At 60.3% G+C, this 27,476-nt stretch overlaps 1 protein-coding gene across 2 annotated transcripts; it reads right to left on the minus strand.

Moving 5' to 3' along the window:
- Nucleotides 1-944: 944 nt before the first annotated feature.
- CAMTA2 (calmodulin binding transcription activator 2) lies at nucleotides 945-27,476 on the minus strand. Of its 2 annotated transcripts, XM_063301765.1 has the most exons (22): nucleotides 27,271-27,476; nucleotides 26,806-26,909; nucleotides 26,363-26,466; nucleotides 23,072-23,139; nucleotides 22,254-22,389; nucleotides 21,942-22,013; nucleotides 20,914-21,067; nucleotides 20,181-20,327; nucleotides 14,090-15,234; nucleotides 13,743-13,869; nucleotides 13,506-13,640; nucleotides 10,620-10,744; nucleotides 8,490-8,668; nucleotides 8,174-8,252; nucleotides 7,714-8,011; nucleotides 6,890-7,236; nucleotides 5,862-6,049; nucleotides 5,516-5,756; nucleotides 5,085-5,156; nucleotides 4,081-4,274; nucleotides 2,253-2,327; nucleotides 945-1,862 (listed from the first exon to the last, which is right to left on the minus strand). In XM_063301765.1, the coding sequence occupies exons 2-22, from the start codon at nucleotides 26,831-26,833 to the stop codon at nucleotides 1,796-1,798; spliced, it is 3,981 nt and encodes a 1,326-aa protein (XP_063157835.1). In that variant the 5' UTR covers nucleotides 26,834-26,909; nucleotides 27,271-27,476; the 3' UTR covers nucleotides 945-1,795. The 2 variants fall into 2 exon arrangements, with proteins under 2 accessions (XP_063157835.1, XP_063157834.1); XM_063301764.1 differs by lacking the exon at nucleotides 27,271-27,476 and having other exon boundaries at nucleotides 26,806-26,978.

Raw genomic sequence — 27,476 nt, forward strand, 5'->3', positions numbered from 1 at the left:
CAGGTGGTAAACGTAGCCAGGCAAGGCTCCTCCTGGTCAGCACCTCGCCAGTCTCAGCCCCCTCCCTTACTGCCTGAGAGACCCCCTTTGCCCCACAGCAGCCCCCTCCTCATTCCCTGGGAGCCTTCATGGGCAGCAGCAGCAGCAGGAAGCCGCCCCCTCTCCCTCCTGCCCTCTGCCTGCTGGGGTCTCCCCTCGCCCTCCCCATGCCCAAGGCTTGGGCTGGAGGGTCCTCAGGGCAGAGACCTCTCCCCTTGTGTGGGGGTCCCAAGGAGTCTCTGTCCAGCCATGCTGGGGCCTGACTGGCAGAGACTGATACTCACATGACCCACTGAAAAGCAAGTGAGCGGGCAGAAGCCTACTTGCCCAGTGATCGAGGGACAGGACTTTGGGCAGTGGCTGGAGCTGAAACAGCTGGACAGGCCTACAGAGGGCAGGAGGAGGAGGGCCATGCCACTTAGTGGGACCTTCCCTCCTCTGCTGGCATGTCAAACAGCCAGAGGGCCAGCAGGCTGAGGAGGACCCTGGAGGACCCCTGTGGCCTTCCTCAGCCCGGTGCCCTTGACATACAAAGGGCACAGCTGCCACGCTGGGACGATGCCTGGCTGGCCAAGGAGGGTGGGGGCTGAACTGAGGCCAGCAGGCCAAAGTCTGGCCTGTACCAGGTTCCCCCTCCCATTTCTGCCCCCCACTTCTCCAGAGGGTCTCATCCGTCACAGCCAGCCCATGCTCTCCCTTCCGTTAATCCACAACGTGGAGTGGGCAAGCTGGGAAAATTTGCTTTGCCTGTGCTGAGAGAGACATCACTGCTGCTTCCCATCCCTGATGACACAGGGGTCTGCAGCCTGCCCCCCCAACTAGAAGCTCCAGGGCCTCCCCTCTCCCTTTTGCTCCTTGAAGTCAGATGGTGCTGAGGGCAGGTGCCCATTCAATACTCTGGCAAGTTTACACTGTGATTTTCTTGCAGTTTAATGTAAATTTGTACAAACCAACCAAAGTCATGCAAAACTGTAGGCATGTGACAGATGGAGGGGAGTGACATCCAGAGGCTGGGCTGAAATACACAAACGAGATGCCGGAGGGGTGGGGGCTCCAAAATTAAAATCCATGCGTCTTTCTCCTAGGCCCCTGCTGCCACCCCCGCCCACACGAGGGGGAAGATGCCTTCACATTAAATAGATGCCCACCTTGCCTTCTTTTTGCCCATATCATACAAGTATGTACAGGAGGCACGGGGAAGGGGGCAGGAAGGCAGCTGGAGGGGAGGGATCCTCAAATCCCAGCCTAGCAGCCTGTGCAGCCACTGAAAGGAAGGTGGGAGAAGGAAACAGATGGGGGGGGTCAAAAGTGCATTGCAGGAGCAGGAGGCCTTCTTCCACGCGGCCCCCGTGAGTGTGGGCTGCTGCAGGTCCTCCAAAAGGCTGGCATGAAGGCAGTGGGGCCCCCAGGAGCCCCTCCCTCCCTCCCTCCCTCCTTACAGATCCCAGGGTCCCTTGTCCCCCAGCAGCCCCCTCTGACCCCTGGAAAGGCCCACGCGTGGCAGAGACTGAAGGCAAGCTTACTGGGGGGCTCCAGTGATGCAGCCGAGGGCCCGAGGTCTGGGGTTCCAGCCAGGAGAGCCTCTGTGCTCACCCAGGGCAGGAGGGGGCAGGCTTTTCCCCAGGTGGCTCTATTGCACAGTCCTTTCTGGGGTTGGGGGGGGGACCCATGGCCATCCCCCAGCCTCCCTGTCCTTTGGGGGCTCGGCTGGGGTTAAGACTCTCCTCCGCCTCTTCCTGTGTGGCTCCTCTTCTGGCTAAGTGGCCACACTGCGCTTCTGTGGGGGCGCCTCCATCTCCTGCCTCTGCTTCAATTCTTTCATCCTGTTTGGGGGTGACCAAGAGAAGGCAACATCTGGAGGGGGCGGGAAACTCCCCAAAGAGCCTGGGAGGCCCCTCCATCCCTCCAGCAGAGTAGAGGACCCACCCGGTCTGCCGCCTGCTGGCCCCGGTGCAGAGCTGTTGCAAGCTCCACATGGTTGGCAGACTCTGCGATGGGAGAGAGAGAGAGAAGCCCCCTCCCCAAGACTCTGCCCAACAGACGCCTGGTCAAACCTGGACCTCCCTACCTCTCGTCTGTGGGTCTCATCTGGATTTTCCAAAACCCCAAACTCATCTTGTAGCCGCTTCTCTCTTTCTTCGCCCTGTTCAGCGACTGCAGAAACTCTGGGTCTCTGCTCCCCGCCCCTCCCAGCCTTCCCCTCCCTGCCGTACCTGTGCCGACAACGTCGCAAGAAGCGCATGATTTTACGAGCGGCCTGATCCTGCTTCTTGGTCAGGAAGGTCCCTCTGTTGGGAGAAGGGAAGCTGATCAAGCAGCTGGCACAAGGGCTGGGGGCAGAGAACAGGGGCAGCCACCTGGCAGGTCCATCTCGCAAGACCGCCAAAGGAGGCCCATGTGCGCGCAACCTGAGCATACTGAGATACGCCAGTGTTTGGAAATTCAAAAATGCCAGAGCTGGCTATCTTCTATCTTTACTGTACTCTCTGTTTTTGTATTTTTAACTATACTTTGAGATATAATATAAAATTCTTATTAAAAAAAAATGCCAGAGCTGAAACTGTTGGTACTTTCCCACATTTCAGGAGCATGGAGAAGCCAATACCCATGCATGAATATATTTGGAATAGGGGAGCATCAAAGTGATGTAATAATAATAGTCAGCATTAAAGCGGTATTTTGTATTCCTGAGTGGAAAAAACGTACGAACTGCAATGCAGCAGCCATTGCCACCTAATGGAATGGGACAGACAAAGGGGTTCCATCTCCCCCAATTTTGCAGTTCTTCTTGAACCCTCAAAACCTGCTCTTAGCTGATCTGAGGGGCTCAAGGAGGGTGGGCAGGCTGACCAGTTTGGTTGCTCAAATGGAGTTCAGCTTATCTAGCACTCAACACAACAATTTTCCCATGGGAACTTCTTTCAAACAAGCCTTCTAGGAATGAGCACATGCTTCCTACTTCCGGAATTCCAGAATTCAAGGGCAGCAAAGGTGAACTCATTGCCCACAGGGACAGGAGTGGAAGGGGAGAGAAGAGCGGGAGGGTGGGCATCCACATATCCCTGGCCACAGTTGGCCCACCAGCACCAGCAGGACATTGTGGGTTTCTGTGAAAGAGGACTCGGAACAGGAGCAAGGTTGCAGGGGTCCCACGAGGGAACACAGCGGCCTCATGGACCAGAAAGTACATTTTCTGACACAGTCAGGGGGCATCACCAACCGGACCGAAACCACCCTCATCGCACTCATCAGCAAGGACGGGAGAGCCCAGCTTGCATTTGCAAAGGCCAACGTGAACAGTACGCAAGGTGCCGGGCAGATGGAAAGCTTGCCGGGAGAAGAGGCTCTTTGTGCAAAGGACTGCAGCCTTAATTGCCTATCTGCCACTGGCAAATTGGCCAATTCATCCAAACTGCGACACGAAGCAGCTTCAACAGCTGCCGGATCCCGGTTCTCGTTTTTTTCTGCCAGCCCTCTCCTTCCCCCGAGACAGGGGAAAGCGCCTTTCCTCCCCACGGCACTTCAGCACCAAGGTGGGCAAGTGCGTCCAAGCGTCCCTCCTTCCCAAGGACATGATGGGAGGGTGGGGAAGGGGGCCGGCTTTGCCGAGGACTGCCAGCATCTGGATGTTGCGCAGGGATTCCAGGACCCATAGGGAGCTGCCAGGAGCTGCCCCACCAAGGAGCAGATGGCAGAGCTGCCTGCTGCGGGGCTGCCCCCACTCTGCCGAAGGTCGTTGTCCCAGGACCACGTCAGGCCCGGCTGCAGCCCGCCAGAGAGGACGGGGGTGGGGGTGACATCGCAGGACTGAAGTTATCCTGCTCGCCCTCAGCGGGACAGAACACCCTTCGCGGGTCCTGGCGGGCAGCCACAGCGAGGGCTGGGCGACGGCCGGGGGGGCTCCGGCTCCACTGGGGGAGGGGGGTCCCCGAGCGATGGACGTCGCGCCACGGTGCGAGTGCCCCGGGCCAGGGTTTGCCCCGGGCCTCCACGCAGGCATCCCTGCCCCGTGCAGAGCAGGCCCGGCTCCCCCGCACCCACCTGATCCTCTGCTGCATGGCGGCCGAGGCGCGGTGGCCCTGCTTCAGCTTCTCGTACTCCTTGTGGCTGCGGTAGTACTGCTGGATCAGCACCGCGGCCCGCCGGCTCTGCTGGAACTTCTTCTGCTCACAGTAGCTGCGGAACTTGCTCTGGATCAAGATGGCCGCCTGCGTCATCTTCTTGTAGAGGGCGTACTGTGCCGGGGACGGGAGGGGAGGGGAGGAGAGGAGAGGAGAGGAGGGGCTGGGACAGGCGCGGCGGGCCCGGGCACCGCCCATCTGCTGAGCCCAGAGTGCCCCGGGTCCTCCCACCGCCACAGAGGGCACGTCCCTCAAGCCATGGTGGACAGCCCACTGCCCCCAAGGGACTTTCCTGCTCCCCAGGGTCACGCGACTGAACTCTGGCACAAGATGTCCCAGTTCAGGAACGCCGGAGCCTTTTCTCGGGGGGTGGGTAAGGCCAGGGCAGGGACAGGTTCCCTGTCCCATCGCCACCCTTTCAAGAAAACCACCACAAAGCCAAAACGTCTGACGCTGCTCCCTCCACTTAGGTCCCCAGTGGGCCTCTTGCGCCCCCTCCAGCTGCCCCCTCCTTCAACTGGGGTGGAGATGCCCCTTCCAGGGTCAGGCAAGCCCTCCCTGGAGGAGACGGCCCCCTCCATTTCCCGGTCCAGCCCAGGAGCGGATCAAAGCCTGTTCTTCCTCAGAAGGAGGAGGAGAAAAACTCCTTCCTCTCGCCCCCCACTGCCCGAACTCCTCCGCTTGCAGAGGCTTCCCCGACTGGCCATGCCTGCCTTCCCCTGCCAGGAGTGGCCCCCGGGGCATCCACGCCACAGCCCCGCTTCTGGCGTTACCTTCAGGGCAATCCAGGTGAGCTTGTAGGACAGAGAGAGACAGCCGGTTAGTTGGCAGGAGGTGCTTGCAAGTATGGGGGGAGCCTCCTGAGAGGCTTGGACTGGCCAGGCTGCCCACTGGAGACAGCCCTTCCCCTCGACGGGGCCCTACCTGCTTGTACTTCCGGTAGCATCGCTGTATGACAGCCGCTGCCAGTTCTTGCTGCTCCTTCAGCCGGCGGCCCTGGAGAGGACCAGGAGGGGAGGGTGCTCAGATGGTCGGCCCTCACCCTCTGCCCTGCCCCTGCAAGGCCTCTCCCCACCTCCAAAACAGGTGCTCCCGAGGCCGCCTGGGCCGTCAACCCTGTTGTCGCAGCCAGCACCCGCAGCACGCCCCATCGCGTGGGAATGGAGAGGGAAGCACAGCCAACATTGTCCCACAAGGGCGCGGAACTGCAAACACCAGGCTGGCACTTGTGCTTGAGCGGCCCCAAGACGACTGCCGCGGAGGGAGAGCCTCGGCGGCCATGCCCAGGCCCAGCCTCCAGGGATGGGATGGATTGGTTCGCCCACCCGAGAGGGCCGCACTGGCCAGAGAGGCACCTTGTACTTGCGGAAGGCCGTCTGGATGATTTTGGCAGCTTCGTACAGCTCCCGTTGCTCGTGGTCCGAGAGGGTCAGCAAGGCAAAGTCGTTCTCCATCTTGCCATTGCCGGAGGCGTTGAGGAACTCGGCCCAGCTGGCTGTGGTGGGGGGCGGAGGGAGGCGCTCGAAGGACAGGTCTCCCAGTGGGGAGTGCAGGGGGCTGAGGCAGGAGTGTCCAGGGGGAGAGGCGGCCAAGGCTCTGCAAGACAGGGAGGGTGGGGGCCACGCAAATGAGCCCCCCTTCCCCAGAGCTCACCAGCCCCTCAACTGAAGGGATCCCCCCTCCAGGGTCCAGCAGAGCTACCGTCGTTGGGGGAGGCTCGGCAGCTGGTCCACGCTCTCCAGGTAGCTGGCCAGCCAGGACATGGTCTCGTTCAGGCCCACGTTCCCGGATCGCTCGCGGAGGGGAGCCTCGGCGGGGCCAAAGTCCTCCTGCTTGATGCGCTCTGGCGTGGCCTCGATGATCTGCTTGGCCAGGGTGATCACATCCACCTGCGGGGATGGGGCGGCAAGAGGAGGTAAGCACCACACGCCGGACTCCCCGTGCCTGTGCCCCCGACAGAGCAAAGGGCCACTGTGCCTTTCTCCTGCTGAAGACTTACACGGCCGCCCATATCGTGAAGTACAGCCCTGAGTGAGCAGCTTGTCAGACACACCAAAAAAACCCACCGCAATAAAAAGTCGCAGAGCCCCAGGCAACACTCTCCCACACGTGCCCCCTTGCTGGGCTCCAGGCTCACCCTGCCCAAACGCTTGCGGGAAGAGCCAGCTCAAGCCGCTCCAGAGAGCTGGGGGGGCAGTCGCAGGGAGTTCCGCAGGGCAGGGGCTGCTGCAGAGAAGGCGGGCTTCCGAGGCCCCACAGAGGGCGACGTGTAAGGGAAGGGACCCGGAGCACGCTACCCTATCCGATCTGGGGGGACGGGCAGGAATCCTCGGCAAGAGGCGGTCCCGCCAACAGGCCGGCCCCATGCCATTCGGGGCTGGAAAGGTGGCAACCAGCTCCTTGAGGTGCCTTGTTTCTGTCTGGTGTTGCCAAAGGCACCTCTGCCTCTTTCTCGGGATTGCCACAAAGCGATTCTAATGCTCCTCGTCTGGCAGCAGAGCCTTTCACCCGGAAACCGGAAGGAGGAGAACGGGACACTGTTTCCCTGCACTGCTGGGGCTCAACCAGAGCCTGCCCCCGCCAAGGCTCTGCCCAGGTTTTCCCACATGGCCGCCGCCTGAGGCACGGAGGCTGCTGGGCGAGGAGGCAGCGGAGTTGCCCCTCGGAGCAGCCGGGGAATGGATGATTTGGGAGACGACCAGCCGCCCTCCTCCCCCAGGCAGCCAGACCTGCAGGACATCCGTCGCTGGCAGCTGCTCCTCATTCTCGGTGTTCTCCCCGTAGGCCAGCAACGCCGGCTCCAGCTCGGCTTCGGGGCTTCCCAGGGGGCCCGCGGTCCCCCCCTCGCCGTAGCTCATGAAGAAGGAGGCTGGAGGGAGGCCAGGCGGGCTGGCAGCTTCCTGCAAGTACCAGTCCTCAGTGCTCCCGGGGGCCGGGCCCTGGCAGACGTCCATGGCACCCTCGCCTTCAGGGCTGTAGGCTGGCGACTCCCGCAGGGCTGACCCGCTGGAATAGGCCGAGGTGACGGAGAGGGAGCCCTCGGAGGGGGAGGAGACCCCGCTCGCGGTGCTGAGCCCTGGGGGAGGAGAGAGGGTCAGGGCCAGGCCCTCCAAAGGGGCAGAGGGCCCTCCTGGCTGCGGGAAAGATCTGGGATGCCAGGGCGCCGTCCGGTGAGGGGGAAGCACAGGCAGAGACGTTCTCCTGTGGGACTCAGTGGAACAGCTGCCAGCTGGCTTCTAAAAAGGCTGCTCAAAATTCTTGCCCCACTGCAGGCATGGCCGGGGTGGGGCAGTGGAAGGTGCACAGGGCTCGGTTCACACCTCAGCCTGAGCATCGCTGCGGGCCTGCTGGGAACATCCTTTTGCATTTTCGTTATAAAACCACCCCACGGGGGAGAAAATCCTCTCAAATGGTCACCAGCAGTCTATTCTACCCAGGGAGGGCCCCAAGTGCCAGGGCATGAGGCATTCTGGCTGGGCGGCACAGGGGAGGGCCGGGAGCCAGGCACCTTCGGCCAAACGCCTGCAGGGGCTCCAACAGGAAGGCCTCCTACCTGTGTCCGGGCTGGCTGAGAGCGGAGACGGCACATGCAGCACTTCCGTGGGGTGACCAAGGCCACCACAGGACTTGCCAGCAGTGCCGGGTGCATCTGCCGTGGGCTCCAGAGGTTCGGGGAGGGACTCTTCCTGATGCTGCAGTTCCTCCAGGCACGTGGCCAGCTTGACGTGGCCCCGTGAACGAGCCACAGTAAGCGGGAGGCGGCCCAAAGAGTCGGGGATGGCGAGGGCTCGGCTGTTCCACCGGTAGAGCAGCTGGGCTGCTTCCAAGTGGCCAAGGGCGCAGGCCCACATCTAGGGAGGGGGGAGCAGAAGGGGGCCAGGAGTGAGGCCTGCCTTCTACCGCCAAGGGCATGGAGCAGGAGGGGCCTTGAGCGGGCCCCTGCCTCCGCTCTTGCCGGAAGGGCCGGACAGGGCCAGCCCTCCATGCCCCACGCCCCCACAAGAGGCACTCACCAAGGGGGTGCAGGAGAAATGATCAACGTTGAGGGGGTCCACCTCTTGCTCCAAGTCCAGGTTCTGGGCATTGAGATTCCTGAGGGAAGAAGCCCAGGAATCACTCCTGCCCTGGCCCCCGAGCATAGCCTCAGCAATATGGCCCCCTTTGGTCTCCACACCCGCTGATCTCGGAGGGGCAAAAATTTGCTCCCTCGGATCTTGCAGTCTGGACTCAGGCAAGGCTTGAATTGGGATGTGCCAGAGTTGATCTGAGGGAGTATCTTGCTAGGCGAGAAAAGCCCCCGGATCGACCTCCTGGGCAGAGGGGACTCACCGCCACCTGATAAGGGTCTGGATGAGGCGGGGGTAGCCCTGTGCAGCCGCCAGGTGCAGAAGGGTCATTCCCCGGAAGCTGGCGTGGTGCACGAGCGTCTCCGAGCGAAGCCACGACTGCGAGAGCATCATCTTCTCACACAGGGCCACGATGCGGTCTTCAAAGGCGTCTGAGGCGGCCTAGTTCGGGGAGCGGGGGGGAAGGGCGTGAGGAGCCTCTGCACCCCCTCAGGCTCCAGCTGGAGAACGGTCTTTGGCAAGTCCTCCGAGGGTCCCCCAAGGCTCCAGGGACACCCAAATCAGCAGAGCGGCTGGCAGGCACCCTCGCCACAGACAGTGGGCACAGCCCCCAGCAGGGCGAGGTGGGCGGGAGGGCACCAAGGAGCCGGTGGGCCAGCACCCCCCCCAGACAGCTCAAGCGTCTCCTCTCCGGCTGGAGGAGGAGACCGGGGAGTGGGGCTGCCGAGGACCCCCCCCTTCGATGGTTCCAGTCCCATTCCCAGAAGGCACCCCCCCCCCGTAACTCCCAGCTCGTGCCAGCGCAAGAGGAGCAGAGGCCACCATGGAAGGTCTCGGCAGGCAGGAGCTCCAGCCACACAAAGTGCCCCCTTGCCACTGAGGGGCCCTTCGCCCCTGGGACTTTCGCATGGCCACGCCTCCCCGCCCCAGGGACTGTCCCTGCTGCTTCCTTATGCACATCAGCCCAGCCCATGGGAGCATGACTCTCCTCCTACGGGTCCTGCTGACTCCCAGGACCATCTGGAACAGGGACGATGGAAGCTGTAGCGCTCACCCTCCTCTGGCCACAGAATGCGGCTTGACCGCAGGAGCTGTGAGCTCCGCTGAGGCAGGTCAGTGCCCCGTGAGGGCTCCACGTGGCACCCCTGCCTCGGATCCCTTTGGCCGAGCCGTCTCCGCCTGCTTGCTGATCTCAACGGAAAGAATTCCGGGCCATTAGGCCGCTGGGGGAGTAGATGCCTCCCCTCCTCCCTAATCCCGCCTGGCCTTATCTTCCCACAAGCTCCAGAATAGCTGGGCTGGCTGACCACACAGGTGCCAATCTCAGCGAAACCCGAGATCTGGGGCCAGGGGGAGGGGACACCCTAAATATACACTCGGCTGCTGCTGTATCACCCCTGGGGCTGGTGACAAAGAGAGACCATGGGGAGTGGGGGTGGCAGCTCCATCCCAGACTGCTTGTTGCCTGATTTTCAGGAGCTTCCCAAGGGGGGGCTTTGGGTGGCTGGAAAACTCCCCCCTGCCTGTTCCTCATCCCTCTCCCTGCCCCTGTGGCTCTGCAGGACACTGGGGGTGGGGAGGATTTCAGCAAAAACCCCAAGACCGCCCCACAAGAGCAGAGCCCCAGGGAGGGCAGTGCGACCCCCCGCCAGGACCCCCTGGTAAGAGAAGCCCCCATCTAGGCCCTTCAATTGTGGCCGTGTGCAGAGTCCAACCATCCCTGCCACCCGGGGGCACCACCCCGACCCCGCCACTCCTTTCCCCTTCCTTTCGGTTGCCCCTGAATGAGCCCTACCGCGATGGCTTTCTCCCAGGAGCAGCGGCCTCGGAGGGCCTGATGGGTGCGCATGGGCGTGTGTGCGTGTGCAGAGGCCCCAAGCCCCTTCCCTGGCCTCGAGGCGGAGCGCTATGGGGCCAGCCGGAGAGGATGTGGGAAGCTTTCAGAGGGCGAGGAGCAAGGGTCCAAGCACAGCCCTTTTCCTCAGCGAAGAGCGCCCCAAAAGGAGATCACGGACGGGAGGCCTGCAGGGGCCCCAGGGGGCCCCAGGGGAACAGCAGCAGACAAGGGTGGGCACACGACCGGGCCAACCGCAACTGAGGGGAACCGGAGCCGTTTTGAAGTCTCTGCCCAAGAAGCGAAGAGGGAAACCCGCACTCCAGGACCAGACCAAGGAACTGCCCGCCCACCAAAGCCTGGTACGGCAGTGTGTGTGCCTGCGTGCCCACGCGACAGCACCCAAACGGCAAAGTCCTCAAGTCAAGTGGAACGCTGACAAAGCCACCGGTCACCAGCCGGCTGAGATGCCACCGCTCCGGCTGCCACCTGGCTCGGCCTGCCCCAGCAGGCTCTGCTGAGGTCCTCCTCCCAGTCCTGCCCAGCCCCGTGTCTCACCTGGCTGGGGGGCTTCTCCCCTTGTGGCTGGGCCTCGGGGGCGTTGGCAGCAGAGGCTGCCATCTCCGCCATGCGCTTCTCCATCTGTTCCAGGCGCTCCAGAATGGACATCCTAAACTGGTTATCTGGGGAAGTTGAAAGGATGGTGAGACGGTGACCCACCCCTCCCTGGCCACCCCCAGGTGAAGGGGGGGCAAGGCCAAGGGGCTGCAGGACATCCTGTTAGGCTAATCCTGACTCTCGGCGATTAGCAGGCTGGCCTCGTTTTCTCCTCAGCCGGCCCACCGCTGGGGCAGTCTGCCGTGCACTCGGGGGGTGAGGGGCTGGGCCGGTCCTGGGGCGCCCTTGGAAAGAGGAGCTGCGCAGCGGGGCTCGTCCACAGGGGTCCCCAGAGCAGCTTCTGCTCCTCCAGGGGACAATCAGACACCTGCATCCAGGAAGCCAAACGGGAAACTGGGAGCGGGTCTCGCATTTTCTCCGTGAGGTGGGGGGGTTTGGGGTTCAGCCTCGGAACGCGCCCTCCAAATCAGACCCAGGGCACCCAGCCCATCCGATGAAGCGGGGCCGCGTTCTGCTCCACTGAAAGCAAGCGGCCTCCTCCTCTACTCACAGAGCAAAGCTTGCGCTCGTTTTGCAAAGCAGAACAAAGAAAATTTATAAACTTAAAAACACAGTAAATACTAGATGAATAGATAAAGATAGAAAAGTCTATTAGACACAGCAGATAAAACCAGAGTTAACAGCCGAGCACGCCAAACTTGACCGAAAGGGCGCTTGCAGCGAGACACACCCTGCATCCCTTCTGGCACGACACGCGCCCAGGCTCATTCATTGCCCCGCGGGCTGTGTGGCCGGCCGCTGTCCCCCGCCCAGAGATGCGGGGATCGGAGGAGGAAGAGGAGGCGTCCAGGAGAGCCCACCTGCTGGCCCTGGGGGGGGCTGCTTCTGCTGGCACACCCTCGCGTAGCCCAGCAAGCCGGCAGCTGGAACACGATCCTCCCAGAGTTGGGGATGCTTCCGGGAACCCCCTCCCCAAGGTGCAGGACCTTCCCTCCCAGCAGCCCTCAAAACATCCTCCTTCCTAGCTCTGCCCCCCTCCCCCACACTGCCAAAGCCCAGTACCTGCTCTGTGCATTGCCAGGGGACGCTGGGGCTGCCCCCTTGCCTGACCCCCAAGCCCCAGCACTCTTCTCCTCAACTCCGCCGGGACTCAAAAGCAGCTGCCAGGGACCGCAAAGAAATCCCAGGTTAGCCCCACCCCCAGTTCAGGGGGGACAGAGATCAGGACACTGCTACCCTTCCTGGTACGCGGTGACAGTCTGCCATGAGAAGGGGGCCTCCACCCCTGGTGCCCCGCAGGCAGAGCCGGTGGGTGGGTGGGGAGCAAGCTCTTCCTCTGCCAGCAAGAGAGAGCCTGACCAGGCTCAGCCCTCCTGAAAATAGCCACCGGCATGGGGAGGGGCACGCGGCAATCCTTTAATGAGCTCTTGCACACGCCAGGCCGGGCGTGCAAGTTCTCTCTCGCCTCCAGCTGGTGGCCGAGAGCAAGCCCCCTCCGCACGGCCTCTCCTCCAGAAGGAGGACGGGGCGCCTGCCCCACAAACAGGGCTCTGCTTCTCCGCAGCCCCCTTTCTCTAGCCACGAGGGGCGTGGGTGACGCAGCAGAGCGCCCTGTCCCCAGCCGTGCTGTTTCCAGTGGCAGTCCAGCAGGTCCATCCATAAAAGACTTGTTCTTGGAAAGGGATTTTTTCCAGGTCACAGGGCAGCACGTGGCCAGGTGGGCGTGCCTGCAAGTGTGCACTTGGGAACCAGGGGGGATGCGCTTCGCGGGACCCCTCAAAGCCTCTTCAAAGACCAGCAACGACAGCTGGCAGAGGCTGCGGCCCGACTGCTTCACGGCGAAGTCTCTTCAGGGGGCACCACCCAATTTCACACCCTCTTTCGATCGGAAGCAGGTGGCAAATCAATGCAAGAACCTGGCCAAATGCGGCTCTTCCTGCAGGGTGCTCGGAGAACGACCTTCGCTAACTGCCCTGCTGCCGCCTTCTGCTGAACTCCCTGCATAGGTGGGGGCCCAGAAGGCCCCCCCTGCCCCCCCCCCCGGCATTGGGAAAATTTGGAGGTTTATGCCTGCAACGAATCCCTCGCGTGCAAAAGTTCTGCTGCGTCTGAAACTGGCCACTGAGCCTTTCGCTCCCCTCGGGCAGGAAGACAGCCAGCACCGGCCCACCCAGCCTGGCCACCACAGGCATGTGCCTGAGGGGACCTCCGGCCTTGTGGCGGTTTGGCTGCACCCTCTTGGGACTGAACCAGGGGTGCCTGCTCCCCTCAGGACCAGCCGGATGCACCGAGACAGGACCTCAGGGAGGGAGGCAGCCGGCCTGCAGGCGTCCAGAAGGGAGAACCAGATGCGGGTGCGCGCCGAGGGGCGCTGGATTTGGGGAGAGTCGAGGGAAGAGGAGGCCTTGTCTGGAGGGAGCCAACTGGCTTTGCCCTCCCCAGAGGGAAGCTGTGGGCCCAAAGCAGCCCTCCTGCCTGTTATTTCTCGCTCGTCCTGCCCCCGTCATGGAAACTCCTGGCTCCTCCCCGCCCTTTCCACTGCACAGAGTCTGGCGTGCCAGGAATATCCCTGTAAGGTGACACCCTGGAATAGGCCCAGGCAAAACTCCGGTTTTTCTGACAAACAAGCCCTCAGCTCTGGTGCCAGCCCTGTTCCCCAGAGCCCAGCCCTCAGCCTGGCCACCAGGGCTGCGGCTGGGAGGGTTTGGGTGGCCAGGGGCTCCAAACAGCAAAGAGGAATTGGGAGGCCTGAGAGAAGAAAGGAGGCCAGGGCGGCCCACCCGAGTCCCCCCCCCTGCAGCTGTGGGGGAACATCTGCCCACTCACCATCCAGGGAGAGCCAGTCCAGCTGGGTGCTGGGCAGCGCCAAGAAGTTCCGAGCCCGGTACTCAAAGAGAACCGACGGGGACACCAAGCAGGAATCCTGAGCCACCTGCAGCGGCACCAGACCTGCCTCGTGGGCTGCGGAGGGAAGGGGAGGACACCGTGAAGGGGGGGGCAGACTGGCCCTGCGCCCTGGGGGGACTGGGCCAGGCCTCCCCCACCCACTCTCAGCTCCCATACCTGGGCAGTAGCAGCGCAGCACCCCGGACTGGATGAGTGACGCAGGGACAGAGATCTGATCAAAGAGGCAGCTGTAGGACTCTGACTCGTCCATCCAGGGGCCGGTTATGAGCACCTTGACGCCCCCCTGTTCCCGCAGGAGGAAAAGGTGCTTGTCAGAAGAGGGGCCCCGCTGTACCTGAAGTCCCAGCCTGGGCTAACAGCTCACACCAGAGGCCGCTTGCTCACCACCCACTTGGCCTCAGCGAGGAGTGGCTGGCTGCCCCCTCGTCTGTCCGCCCAGCGGCCCCCCGGCCCAGCCCAGGCCTTCCACATGGGCGCCCAGAGTTTCTCAGCAGCGCACCCACCTCTGGGTAGGACCACTCAGGTGAGAAGTCGGTGATGGAGACCAGAGGCTGGGCAGAGCCGCCCAAGACACCTTCCGCCGCGTAGCTGGGCTCTGCCAGGGGTTCTGGGAGCACCGGCTCAGGGCTCCCTGACCCCGGACTGGGGCCTTCTGGGCTGTGGGTGCCACCTGCCCCAGCTCCCTCGGTCATCAGCTCGCTAATGAGGTCGGGGAAACGGCTGTCGAAGGATAGACCGAAAGGGCCACCCGCTGCTGCAGACGCCGCCACTCTCTGGATGACTGAGAACAGCTGCTCCTGCAGCTCCTTGGGCGAAATCTCTGGCCCCCCTCTGCCCCCCCCTCCCCCAGGCCCCCCCTCGGCCTGGGAGCCCCCCTCGCCCGCCATCTCCATGGGCGCCTCTGCACTGCTCTTGGCTTCCGATGCCTCTGCCACCGCTGCTGCGGAGGCGGCCGAGAGGGGTGTGGGCCCCTGCCTAGCCCCGTCATCCTGGATGAAGAAGCGATTCGTGGACACATACACCGAGTAGGCTGGGGCCGGGTTGCTCTCCGTGGGCTCCGGCTCAGCTCGAAGCCCCGGGCCGCCTCCGTATGTCTGTCCTTGTTTGGGGCTGTTCAGGAAACGGTCCGGGTCAAAGGCGTCCATGCCTGCCTCACTGGTCTCCATGGCAGACTCCAGGCTCTGTGAGAGGACCAGTCCGGGCAAGACGGCCAAGCCGAGGGGGGCTGCAGGGGCTGCCCCCCCGTCCCCTGACACGAGGTGCTGGCTGGGGGTCAGGGCCAGCGGCTTCTCGGCCCCACTCGGGCCAGCCACGAGGAGGATCGCACCGCCCGGCAGGCCGACAGACAGCGTGCCCGCGGGCCGCTCCTGTCTGGGGAAGCTGCTGGGCCGGGCCAGAGCGGGGGACAGCTGCGCGGAGTCGGGGACGGCTTCGGCCATGGCGGGGGAGCTGGCCTTGACCAGCTTCCCACCCTTGCTGTCCAGGGCAGGCCCCTTGGCCGGCTCCACCTCGGCTCTGGCCTCAGGGCTGCCAGAGATGTTCTGCACCTCTGTCAGTGCCGGGTAGGGGCAAGGGCGGACCTCCACCTTCGGGGAGATGATCCGGTGCTTAATGCTGTTGCATTTGTGGGGAACGTGGCCAGGACTCCCTGCAAGGAGAGAAGAGGAGAAAGAGGTGGGTGAAAACCACCATTTCCAGCCAGAGAGGAGGATACTGACTTATTTGCAGGCCAACGGAGCAGGGGGCAGGGAGTGCCCATCCTGATGCCCCACAGCCAGGCAATCTCCCATCCAGAGGCTGGTTTTCCCCCCTGGCCACCTGACCTGCTGCCATGGCAGCCAGGCACCCCCCCCACCACACACACACGCACCACACCAACAACCACGCTGGCCCCAAGGCAGAAAAGCAACCAGTTCTAGCCTAGGGCCAAGGTGGTCCAATCCAGCCCGCAGACCGACTGGATTTCTGTCTGAGAAGACTCCTGACTACGATTCACCAGGAAGTGTTTTTGGCCCAGAAGAGTTAATCGGAGCTCATTCCAATCAGAACTAAAACCCTTTTTTAACCGACTCAGCTTGCGTTTTCACATCAAGCGACTTCTTTCCTCCAAAACCTAAGCAGCTTTGATTAAAGTATTTTCTACAAAACTGCATGCTCCGTTCCTCAAAGGGGTGGTTTTAGAGACACGCTCCTCTTTAGTAGACAAACGCCGAGAGTTTGGTCCATCAGCCTGCGACGATTTGCACTGGGCGACCTGGATACGTGGGGCCACAGCAAGAGAGCACAGTGCAGGGAGTCCACCAATGCCCCAGGGATCTTTCCCCAGCCTCCCCTGCAGACATTCAGGACTACAACCCCCACAATTCCTTGCCAGCAGGAGACCCCTCGGGTCGGGTAGCTCATTCCAAGCACGATCCTGCATGGCCCTTCCAGGAAAGGAAGGATTTCCAGTCTGGGAAAAGGACGTGGAACGCTGGGCCAGAGCCCCTTAAACACGAATGGCTCGGCGAAGCCCCCGAAATCATCGCTGTGGGAGGAAAGCAGGAGGAGGATGCACGTGGCAATCATTTGAGAGACTGAGGACAAGTCTGCCTGGGCAGCAGCCCTGCTCCAGGCCCTAAGTGTGGCCCGAGGGCCCGTCCAGAACTGTGACTGCAGGGGGGGCGTTGCTGACCCGAGGAGCATCCCATTAGCCGCCCTGCCTTAAGATTTGCCCCTGCTGCTTCTTCAAGGGCAGCACCCTGGCTACTTTAAGATGTGTGGACTTCAACTCCCAGCATTCCCCAGCCAGCAAATTCTGGGAGTGAGAATTTCACATCTTGAAGTGGCCAAGGTTGAGGAACGCTGTTCTAGGGGAGAGCCATGCATATAGCAAGGGCAGGGACGGAGGGAGGGATGCTGAAACAGGTGGTGCAGCTATGAGAGAAAAAAATCCTGTCAGCTCCTGCGGCAGGGACTGCAGCTCATCTAGTACCAGTAAGCTTTTGCTGTATCTCCCTCTGCGTGCGCACAGGAGCGTGCAAAGGCAGGTCCCGTCCCTGACACGGAACTGGCCAGAGCCCCACCCTCTTTTCTGTGCCCTTTAAGCTCACAGTCCTCTGCTAGAGGAGCAAGCAATTGCCCCGCGCCCCCCAAACTGCAGCTGGAGTCAGGAAAAGGTGGCGCAGTTCATTTGGCTACCCAGCCACAAGGAAGGGACTTTCCCCGATCCCACAAAGCCCCGTTTTGTTGTTTATTCGTTTAGTCGCTTCCGACTCTTCGTGACTTCATGGACCAGCCCACGCCAGAGCTTCCTGTCGGTCGTCAACACCCCCAGCTCCCCCAGGGACGAGTCCGTCACCTCTAGAATATCATCCATCCATCTTGCCCTTGGTCGGCCCCTCTTCCTTTTGCCTTCCACTCTCCCTAGCATCAGCATCTTCTCCAGGGTGTCCTGTCTTCTCATTATGTGGCCAAAGTATTTCAGTTTTGCCTTTAATATCATTCCCTCAAGTGAGCAGTCTGGCTTTATTTCCTGGAGGATGGACTGGTTTGATCTTCTTGCAGTCCAAGGCACTCTCAGAATTTTCCTCCAACACCACAGTTCAAAAGCATCGATCTTCCTTCTCTCAGCCTTCCTTGTGGTCCAGCTCTCGCAGCCATATGTTACTACAGGGAACACCATTGCTTTAACTATGCGGGCCTTTGTTGTCAGTGTGATGTCTCTGCTCTTAACTATTTTATCGAGATTTGTCATTGCTCTTCTCCCAAGGATTAAGCGTCTTCTGATTTCCTGACTGCAGTCAGCATCTGCAGTAATCTTTGCACCTAGGAATACAAAGTCTTTCACTGCTTCTACATTTTCTCCCTCTATTTGCCAGTTATCAATCAAGCTGGTTGCCATAATCTTGGTTTTTTTGAGGTTTAGCTGCAAACCAGCTTTTGCACTTTCTTCTTTCACCTTCATCATAAGGCTCCTCAGTTCATCTTCGCTTTCAGCCATCAAAGTGGTATCATCTGCATATCTGAGATTGTTAATGTTTCTTCCAGAGATTTTAACTCCAGCCTTGGATTCCTCAAGGCCAGCTTGTCGCATGATGTGTTCTGCATACAAGTTGAATAGGTAGGGTGAGAGTATACAGCCCTGCCGTACTCCTTTCCCAATCTTAAACCAGTCTGTTGTTCCGTGGTCTGTTCTTACTGTTGCTACTTGGTCGTTATACAGATTCTTCAGGAGGCATACAAGATGACTTGGTATCCCCATACCACTAAGAACGTGCCACAATTTGTTATGGTCCACACAGTCAAAGGCTTTAGAATAGTCAATAAAACAGAAATAGATGTTTTTCTGAAACTCCCTGGCTTTTTCCATTATCCAGCGGATATTGGCAATTTGGTCTCTAGTTCCTCTGCCTTTTCTAAACCCAGCTTGTACATCTGGCAATTCTCGCTCCATGAACTGCTGAAGTCTACCTTGCAGGATCTTGAGCATTACCTTACTGGCATGTGAAATGAGTGCCACTGTTCGATAGTTTGAACATTCTTTAGTGTTTCCCTTTTTTGGTATGGGGATATAAGTTGATTTTTTCCAGTCTGATGGCCATTCTTGTGTTTTCCAAATTTGCTGGCATATAGCATGCATTACCTTGACAGCATCATCTTGCAAGATTTTGAACAGTTCAGCTGGGATGCCGTCGTCTCCTGTTGCCTTGTTATTAGCAATGCTTCTTAAGGCCCACTCAACCTCACTCTTTAGGATGTCTGGCTCTAGCTCACCGACCACACTGTCAAAGTTATCCCCGATATTGTTATCCTTCCTATACAGGTCTTCTGTATATTCTTGCCACCTTTTCTTGATCTCTTCTTCTTCTGTTAGGTCCTTGCCATCTTTGTTTTTGATCATACCCATTTTGGCCTGGAATTTGCCTCCAATGTTTCTAATTTTCTGGAAGAGGTCTCTTGTCCTTCCTATTCTATTGTCTTCTTCCACTTCCATGCATTGCTTGTTTAAAAATAATTCCTTATCTCTTCTGGCTAACCTCTGGAATTTTGCATTTAATTGGGCATATCTCCCCCTATCACTGTTGCCTTTTGCTTTCCTTCTTTCTTGGGCTACTTCTAGTGTCTCAGCAGACAGCCATTTTGCCTTCTTGGTTTTCTCTTTCTTTGGGATGTATTTTGTTGCCGCCTCCTGAACAATGCTGCCAACTTCTGTCCAGAGTTCTTCCGGGACCCTATCTACTAAGTCCAGTCCCTTAAATCTATTCTTCACCTCCACTGCATATTCCTTAGGAATCTTAGTGAGCTCATATCTAGCTGATCTGTGGGTCTTCCCTAATCTCTTTAGACTGATCCTAAATTGTGCAAGAAGAAGTTCGTGATCTGAACTACAGTCAGCTCCAGGCCTTGTTTTTACCGACTGTACAGATGTCCGCCACCTTTGGCTGCAAAGGATGTAATCAATCTGATTTCGGTGTTGTCCATCTGGTGAAGTCCATGTATAAAGCCGTCTCTTAGGTTGTTGGAAGAGAGTGTTTGTTATGCAGAGTGAGTTGTCTTGGCAAAATTCTATCAGCCTGTGTCCTGCTTCGTTTTGTTCTCCCAGGCCATACTTACCTGTAATTCGAGGTGTCATTTGACTGCCCACCTTAGCATTCCAGTCTCCTGTGATGAAAATAACATCTCTTTTAGGCGTGTTGTCCAGTAGGTGCTGCAGATCCTCATAGAACTGCTCTACTTCAGCTTCTTCAGCATTTGTGGTTGGGGCGTATATTTGGATCACTGTGATGTTAGATGGCTTGCCCTGAATTCGAATTGAGATCATTCTGTCATTTTTTGGGTTGTATCCAAGCACTGCTTTAGCCACTTTACTATTAATTATGAAGGCTACTCCATTTCTTCTGTGGTCCTCTTGTCCGCAGTAGTAGATCTGGTGGTCATTTGATGTGAAGTGGCCCATTCCAGTCCATTTCAGTTCACTGACGCCCAGAATGTCTATCTTTAATCTTGACATCTCACCAATAACCACATCCAATTTGCCCTGGCTCATAGATCTTACATTCCAGGTTCCGATGGTGTGTTGATCCTTAGAACATCGGATTCGCCGTTCACCACCAGCACCGTCGGCCGCTACCCGTCCTTTCGGCTTTGAGCTAGCTGCGTCATCACGTCTGGGGCTAGTTGAGCTCATCCTCTGTTCCTCCCCAGTAGCATTTTGACCATCTTCCGACCTGGGGGTCTCATCTTCCGATGGTATACCGACATATCTCTGGTTGTACTGATCCATTTAGTTTTCACGGCAAGAATACTGAGGTGGGTTGCCATTACCTTCCCCAGGGATCGCATTTAGTCTGACCTCTCTGTCATGACCTTCCCGTCTTGGGTGGCCCTTCACGGTTTAGCTCATGGCATCATTGAGGTGCTCAAGCTCCAGCACCACGACAAGGTAACGATCCTTTGCTGAAGAAAGCCCCGTTAGCTCGCCCCGAAAGCAAAAGGTCCACCTGCCGCTGCAGAGGTGCGTCTCCATGGCTGTGACACTCTTGAGGCCCTTCTCGGAATCGGAGAGGCCTCCAAGGCGCCCCAGAAAGGAGGGGAGGGGGAAGGGGGGCTCACCAAGGCTGCTGCTGCTGCTGCAGAGGCAGGCGTGGGTCCGTGGGGGCGGCTTGGACTGGTGGCTCTCCAAGATCTGCTGCACCAGCTGCTCGATGGAGAAGTCGGTGGTGCTGCTGCCGTTGGTGCACGTCCACCTGATCCCGTGAACTGCAGCAGGAAAGAGCGGCAGCAGGTCCAACCTGGGTTCCCGTCGCACCTTCTGCCCCCCAACCCTCCCCAGACACAGAAACTGCCCCCCCGAGGAAGAATGGGACATTGTGCTGCACCTCCCAGGCACCAGAGCACTTCAAGTGGCTCATGGCACCAAATGGACAAAAGAAGCCCGGGGCAGGGTGGGGGGAAGCCCAATGGTGGAAGCCCTCCTTGAGCAGGGCACAGCCACATTCCTCCCCCAGCAGGAAACTGCTCCCAGTCAGTCAAACTGCCCAGCCTGCCCAGCCCACGGGTTTGTGTCCAGCTGCTGGTCAGCCAGATCCTCCTGGGAACAGAACAAGGCGGCCACCGGTCTGGCGTTTCTCAGCAGCACCTGCTGGCGGCCAAAGGCTCAGCATGCCTGGCGGCCCTTGGCAGGGAGGCCTCAGCCTTCCCGAGCCCTAGCTGTTGCTGTGGGTGGACCGGTCTCCAGGGCGAGCGTAGGGCCCTCCCCCCCATGAACGGCCCTACCAGCCCTTGTCCTCTGCCTGCAGCACAGGAAACAACCCTGTGCCCGTGCACCTGTCCCCACGCCGCTTACACATGGGTTTCAACTGTCCAACCAGCTCTTCCTTGGACCACTTCAGCCACTCCTTGCGGTCACTGTTGATGGAACACAGGATGGGGCTGCAGATCTTCCCACAGTCCTCAATTGCCGGGACGTTCAGGTAGTGGACCAGGACGATATCTGGGTTCTGCAGGGGGAAAGAAACGAGGGGAGACCAGCTGGAAGAAAAGGCAGGCGGGGTGGGGGGCGCCTGGGGCGGGCAAAACTTCCTATATAAAAGAGGGAGTGACTGGGGCAGTCTGTGGGCCTGCTTAAAAAGAGAGGACCCTTCCTAACTCTCCCCCTTCTTTTCTTCCTGCTTCCTAGTTACCGTAGGTGTCTCTAACCTTCCTCCCGGCATCCAAACTGGAACCGGGGGGGTGGGGGGGAGCAAGCTAGGCCCTGGCAGCCCCCGAGCCCAAGAAGAGGGCTCTCGAAAGACAACCGGAGAGTCCTAAGAAGACTTCAGGAGCCACGCGAAGCTCAGAGCCTCGCCAGCCCACCCCTCGGGCTCCCCATGGGCCAAGCAGACCCTCCCAGGGAAGCGGGACACCAGAGCCACCGGCTCCCTTGAACAACGCATTTATTTATTTCAAACCCCTCACATTTTTCTCCTGCAGCATCATTTATCGGTGTTCTAAGTAACAATGAATAAACATTTCCTTAAAATCATCACTCGTTCTACCAGAGCAGAGTTTCTCAACCTCAGCAACGTTAGTGTGCGTGGACTTCAACTCCCAGAATCCCCCCATGCTGGCTGGGGAATTCTGGGAGTCGGAGTCCGCACACCCTAACGTCGCTGAGGTCGACGAACACCGTATTGGGCTTTAGAGCGAGAAACAAAAGAAGGGTCTGGCGTTCGTTGGTTGACTCAAAACCAAGATTACAACGTTCCCCGAAGCGCAGGGAATGAAGGAGAGGACGGAGGGACGGTCCCTTCCAGCCGGCCTCCTCCTGAGACCCCTCCTGTTCCTTGCCCAGCAGCGGGGCCTCCCTCCCAGCCCCGGGGACGGGACGCTTACCTGGAGCAGCCAATAGCAGCGCCGGTGGAACGTCGGGACGATGGACGAGTGGACGTAGCAGCCGTAGAGACACTGGGGAGGCAGCAGAGCGTTGTGGAGCCTGGATCCTCCCCCCAGCAGGCCCTGGGCCCCCAGGCCTGGATCCTCCTCCACCCTCTGCAGCTCCCCCTGGGACTGTTCCCCTGGCCTGGGGCCTCCGAAGGGCCACCCAGGCCCCAACCATGGCTCAATCGCCCAGAGAGGCCCCTGGAGCCGCTGCAGCCGCCTTGGCCCCGCCAGGCCCCCCTTGGCGGGTCTTTGGGGGGGCCCTACCTCCACCCCCTTGACCTTCAGCTTCATGTGGTCCTCGCGCGTCGTCTTGCCGTCCTTGCGCTTCTTCCAGCAATAGCCGTCCTTCCGGTACTTCACCTTCTTGCGGTTGTAGAGGATGAGGGAGCCGTTCTGGGGTCTGCCGGGGAGGGAGGCGGCGGTGAGTGGACGGGCGACGAGGGGCCACCGTGGCCGGGGAGCTGCCGTCAGGCTGGGGCCCCGCAGCACAGAGGGAGGCCCTCGGGGGAGGAGAGCGGGCCGGGGAGCCAGGAGGGCCGAAAGCCCGCCTGGACGTGGCCGCGCTCCGCCCCCCTTTCCCAGCAAGGCATTTGGCTCAGGATCTCCACCCGGGAACCAGGCAAAGAAGGGCAGAGGCCTCTCCAAGCCCCGCCAAGGCTAGGACGGGGGGCGGGCAGCCAAGAAGGAGAGGGGGCAAGGACACCCGCCAGTCCTGGCAGCGGCGGCCTTCCTGCAAAGCAGCTCTTTCCCAGCAACCCCGCATTCTGGGGTGGGAGGGGCCGTCTCCTTAGATTTCCATCTGCTTCCGTTCCTTAATGCTCGGCACTTGTGTTTACGTGTGTGGAAGGACCCAGTAAGTGCGGCTGTTAGGAACTGGGGGGGTCAAAATGGCTGAGACAAAACCAGCCAGCCAGCTGGAAATGGTGGGGGGAGGACCTGCTGGGGACCCAAACGCCCTTGCAAAGGGATTCCAGATACCCAAAGCCCCAGCAGCAGCTGCTGCCACCAGGGACAGTGGGGCCGTGCTGGGCTTCTCTGCCCCCCGTGCCCCAACCTTGTGTCAGCAGGGACAGGTCCCCTACCTGGTCTTGGGGGACCCCGAGAGCCATTCCTCATGTTTCTCAAAAGTGATCAGGTAAGAAGCAATCTCCTGCAGGAGGGAGCAAGAGCGCCATGGTCAGAGCTGGCGCCCTCCTCTGGGAAATGCCCGCGGGTGCGGCAGGAAGGCAGGCACAGAGGCCAGGCAGCCAGCAGAGGAACAGGCCAAACCAGGGGGCAGAGCAGAGCAGCGACCATCTAATAGAGGCTCCAAGGAGGGGACCTGGGAAGGCCCTTCCCTGGAAGCAGGAAGGTGTCGGGGCCCTCGCCCACCGGTCTCCAGGAAAGCCACTGGTGGCTGGGGCTGCAGCTCTGGGACCTCCAGTTTTGCACCTACCCCAGTTTGGCCCCTAACCCCCCGAGGAAAGTCGCTGCAGTGACTGGGACTGGGGAGACCTGAAGCCTTGGGCAGGCCACAGAAGAAACCCTCTGCCCTCAAGGAGCGGGCACCGCACCCTCTCCCACCCCACCAACCACCCGGGCGCCCCGTTCCCTGGGCCGAAGTGGCCAAGGACTTGTGGTCTTACAGGGCCTGGATGGAGGCGGGCTTGAGAGTCCCTCGTTTGTAATTTGCAGCTTTTATCTGCTTCTTCTGCCTGCTGCTGGAAGCCCCCTTGCAAGGGGAGCTGCCTCCAGACCCTTCCAGAGAGGAACAGGCAGCCGGGGGCCCTCCAGGAACAACAGCCATCCTGCTCCCCCGTTTCTGCCTCAGTTTGGCCTTGGCTTAAAGGTGCGTGGCCTGTTCGCAGCGCCCCCCCACCCCCATTTGTGGGGGAGATAGGGGCAGGCCCAGAGTGTCCCCCTGCCTGTTTCTATGCCCCTCGCCTGCTAGTCTGCAAAGACAGGTGCCCCAGAAAGGTCCCAGCTCACCTCCCTGCCCGCCGCGCAGGACAGCCTTGCCTCTGACCGGAACGGCAGGTGCAGGAAAGGGCCAGAAGGCCAGCTTCCCCCCGTTGGGGCAGGTGGGGCAGAGCGGCTCCCTAGGGGCACCTCTTCCCCCAGCATCCCAGTGGCCAAAGACAGAGCCTGGGTGGGGGCAGGAGGGAAAGGGCTCTTGGGCCAGAGCTCTCAGATCTGCAGGGCTCCCCAGAAATGTCCCTCGAGGAGCCGAGCAAAGGGGGTTCCTCCCGTGCAGGCAGGTGGCCTTGGTGGGAAAAGTGGCCCGCTGCCAGGACACACAGCTGGACCTGCCCACCCACCCCGTTTTGCGAACCTCCAGCCAGGGGTCTCTGCAACGCTTGGCCTTGCTAGCTCGAAGCCGGACCAGGGGCTTCCCCTCCCCTTCCAGAGTCCAGCCTCTGGCCCTTTGCTCAGCGCCCCTCAGCCGTGCCTGCTCTCTGGACCAGAGTGTGGCGCTCGTCGTTCTTCCTCCCAGATTGGAACATTTCTGCAGGTTCTTCCCCCCAGCCCCCACCGCCCAGATTGCAGCAAGTTTGCACCCAGGAACTGTTCTCCTCTCCAGAGCCACCTCGCTGCCTGGAGAAACAAAAGCTCTGCCGGGGCTGAGACACCACTGGCCCTGAGATGAAGCTCCCTCTGGGATAGGTGGTGAATTTAGGTATCCAGCAGCCCCTCCAAGGCTGCCCAGGACAATACCCCCGATTCCGGGGGCCGGGGGGGCGAGGCACGTTTAGGCCCTGTGGGAACCCCTCCAGGGGCCTGAATCAAGCACAACCATGAAACAGGCCCTTCCATTTGGGGGAAACCCCGGCACCCTTCTCCCTGGCCGGATCCAGTATCCGAGGGGTCAGGCAGGTGCAGCGAAGGGGGTCCCCTCACAAATGGCATCTTGTTCGCGACTGACAGAAAGGTGAGATAAGAAGGCAAGAGTGCCCCGGGGGGCTTCAGGGTGCCCAAAGGAGAAGCATCCTTCCTGCTGGCCAGGGCCCATCTCCCTCGTGAGGAACGTGAATGCGTTGCGGATAATATCAAGGCCAGGCCTTTCCTAAAATCAAATATAGTGGAAGCAGGAAACCCACTCTAGAAATTACTGAACCGTTGAATGAAAAGGGAGCCCCTGGGAAGTTAGGGGAGAAAGCAGAAGATTTGAACAAAGTTGCAGAAACAGAAAGCAAAAATAGCCGTTTCCAGGAAAGAGACAGAGAAACCCAACCAGAGGCAACAAGAGAGAAGCCAACAGACGAAGAAAGAAACAAGGATCTTGACAAGCCAGAACAGCAACAGAAACCAGGAAGTTGAATTTCAACAAAGAGGGATACAAAGTCCTATGTCTGGGTAGGAAAATCAGAGGAATGAGTACAGCATGGGTAGGCAGCAGACTGGACAGCGGGATATGCTAAAAGGAACTTGGGAAGCCTTGGTGGATTACATGCTAAACATGAGCCACTGCTGTGATGCACCTGCAAAAACAGCAGACGCAATCCTAAGCTGCATAAACAGTGCCAAAATCAAGAGAAGTTCCTCTCTATTCTGTTAGTTCTTCTGCATCTAGAATATCGCGTCCAGTTCTGGACACCACATTTTAGGACAGACATTCACAAAGTGGAAGATCTTGAGAGGAGAGCGACCAGAATTACAAGGAGCTTGGAAGGAAAAAATTATGAAGACCAGTGGGAGGCGCTGACTAACGTGTGGGACATGGCAGATTTCAGTTGCACATCAGAAAGAATTTCCTTAACGGGAAGAGCATCTCAGGGATGCTGCACTCGGCTCCCAGTCCCTTCCAACCCCAGTTTTCTGTGATGTTGCTTTGAAAAAAGGCAAAAAGGTGTTTTTTGTTCCAGAGGTAAGCCGGAATAAAAAATAGCACCTTGCATCAGTCGCTCTCCTGTTTTTACACAGACGCACAAAACCTCACCATCAACAAATGTTATAGCAAGGATCACATTCTACCCCCCCCCATGTACCACACTCCTTGCACTCAGGTAATAGGGAAATTAAGCTTTTTTACACACTTATTTGATTTATTCATTTAAAAGATTCACAGGGTGCTCTTTCCTCACTTGCCATGGTGATAATCAACCAGAAAATATGTCCCAGAGAGGTGCAATTCCACCTGAAAGGTTTGGAGCAAACAAGCGGCAGCAGATTCAATGCCTAAGAAAACAGGAAGCTTGTTTCTGGACACCCCAATTGTTAGGGGCCACATAGCTGCCTTCCGCCTGCTGGGGACCCCCAGTCAGAATCCAAGGTGACCGGGCCCTGCCTGTTTGCTGCTGCAGCTTTTCTCACACCACCTGGGGGGGGGGTGCAGAGACCCCTGGGATCAACGAGGGGTCCAGCAACAGAGGCCTCCCCCCCCCAGTGCCCCCTACCTCGTTGGTGTTCCAGCGCAGGCGCTCCTTGGGCAGAGCCGGGCACTTGGGCACGCAGTCCACCAGCTTCTTCGGCAGGAAAACCTTCAGGTGGTGGCTATTCTCTGCAGGGGGCGGGGAGGGGCGGACAAGAGGCACTCGGCTCACCCTCCCTGGCTTCCCCCGCCCAGGCCCGCTCCCCAGGGAGAGCTAGCGGAGGCTCAGGGGCACAAGAGACGGGTGCAAGCCTCCCTCCGGGGGATCTGTTCGGAGGAACGCTTTGGGGATGGGGCGACCCCCCCCCCGCAGAGGGCAGGGAGGGCAGCACCGGCTGGACTCGCCCGCCTGCGCGTAGCCCCCCTCCCCTAAAGAAGTGACCGGCCCGCCCAAGTGGCCAGAGTCCGTCTCGGAGTCTTCCCCGCCGGCACCGAGGGCCCTGCGGGGGCGAGGGCGCTACCACTCACCGGAGACCTCCGTGGCCGCCTTATTCATCTTCGGGGCGGGCGGTGTGCTCAGAGGGCTCGCCCGGGCAGCCTCCGGGCAGCGCAGGGGAGGCGTGCGAACCAGCCTGGGGAGGCGGCAGGGCGTCAGCAGCGGCGGGGAAGCCCGTTCCCGGGCGGCGGGACCCCCACGGAGCCCGGAGCCCCTCCCTCCGCCGGAGCTCGCCCCGCCCCGCCCCGCCGGCCTGCCCGGGCCCCGGGAGCTGCCCTGCGCCCCGCCGCGCCGCGCCCTCCCCGCCGGCCCGGAACAGCGGGGACTTCTCCCAGCCGCCCTCGCCCGCAGCGCCCCCGCCCCGGGAGCCCCTCCGCGGCGCGCGGGCGGCGTCGCCCACCTGCAGCCCCGCCATCCCCGCGCGCGCCCCGAGCCCGGCCGGTGCCCGCCGCCCGCGCCCGCCGCTCCCGGCTCTTTCGCCCGCGCCCAGGCGGCACCTGCCGAAGCGCCCGCGGCTCCCGCTCCGCCACCGGCCGCCATTCCCCCGCGCCCAGCGCCGGCTGCGGCTCGGCCCCTTCCTGCCTCCGCTCGCTCGCTCGCTGGCTCGCGCTCCGCCCCGGCGGTGACAGCTCGGCGTCTGAGCTCAGCGCGCACGGCCGGCGGCGGGCTGCCGGGAGGGGCCCTGCGCGCGGAAGTCGGCGGA

Source organism: Candoia aspera, chromosome 4, assembly GCF_035149785.1.
Source record: "Candoia aspera isolate rCanAsp1 chromosome 4, rCanAsp1.hap2, whole genome shotgun sequence".
Taxonomy (NCBI): Eukaryota; Metazoa; Chordata; class Lepidosauria; order Squamata; family Boidae; genus Candoia; species Candoia aspera.

Bases quoted from the DNA above. Each gene is read 5' to 3' on its own strand.
- CAMTA2 (XM_063301765.1), bottom strand. From the start codon at position 26,833: ATGAATAAGGCGGCCACGGAGGTCTCCG. The intron at 15,235-20,180 runs GTGAGCCCCCCT...CTCTCCTTGCAG, and splicing joins CAGCAGCAGCAGCAGCCTTG to GGAGTCCTGGCCACGTTCCC. The intron at 5,757-5,861 runs GTAGCTCTGCTG...CCTGTCTTGCAG, and splicing joins CCGAGCCTCCCCCAACGACG to AGCCTTGGCCGCCTCTCCCC.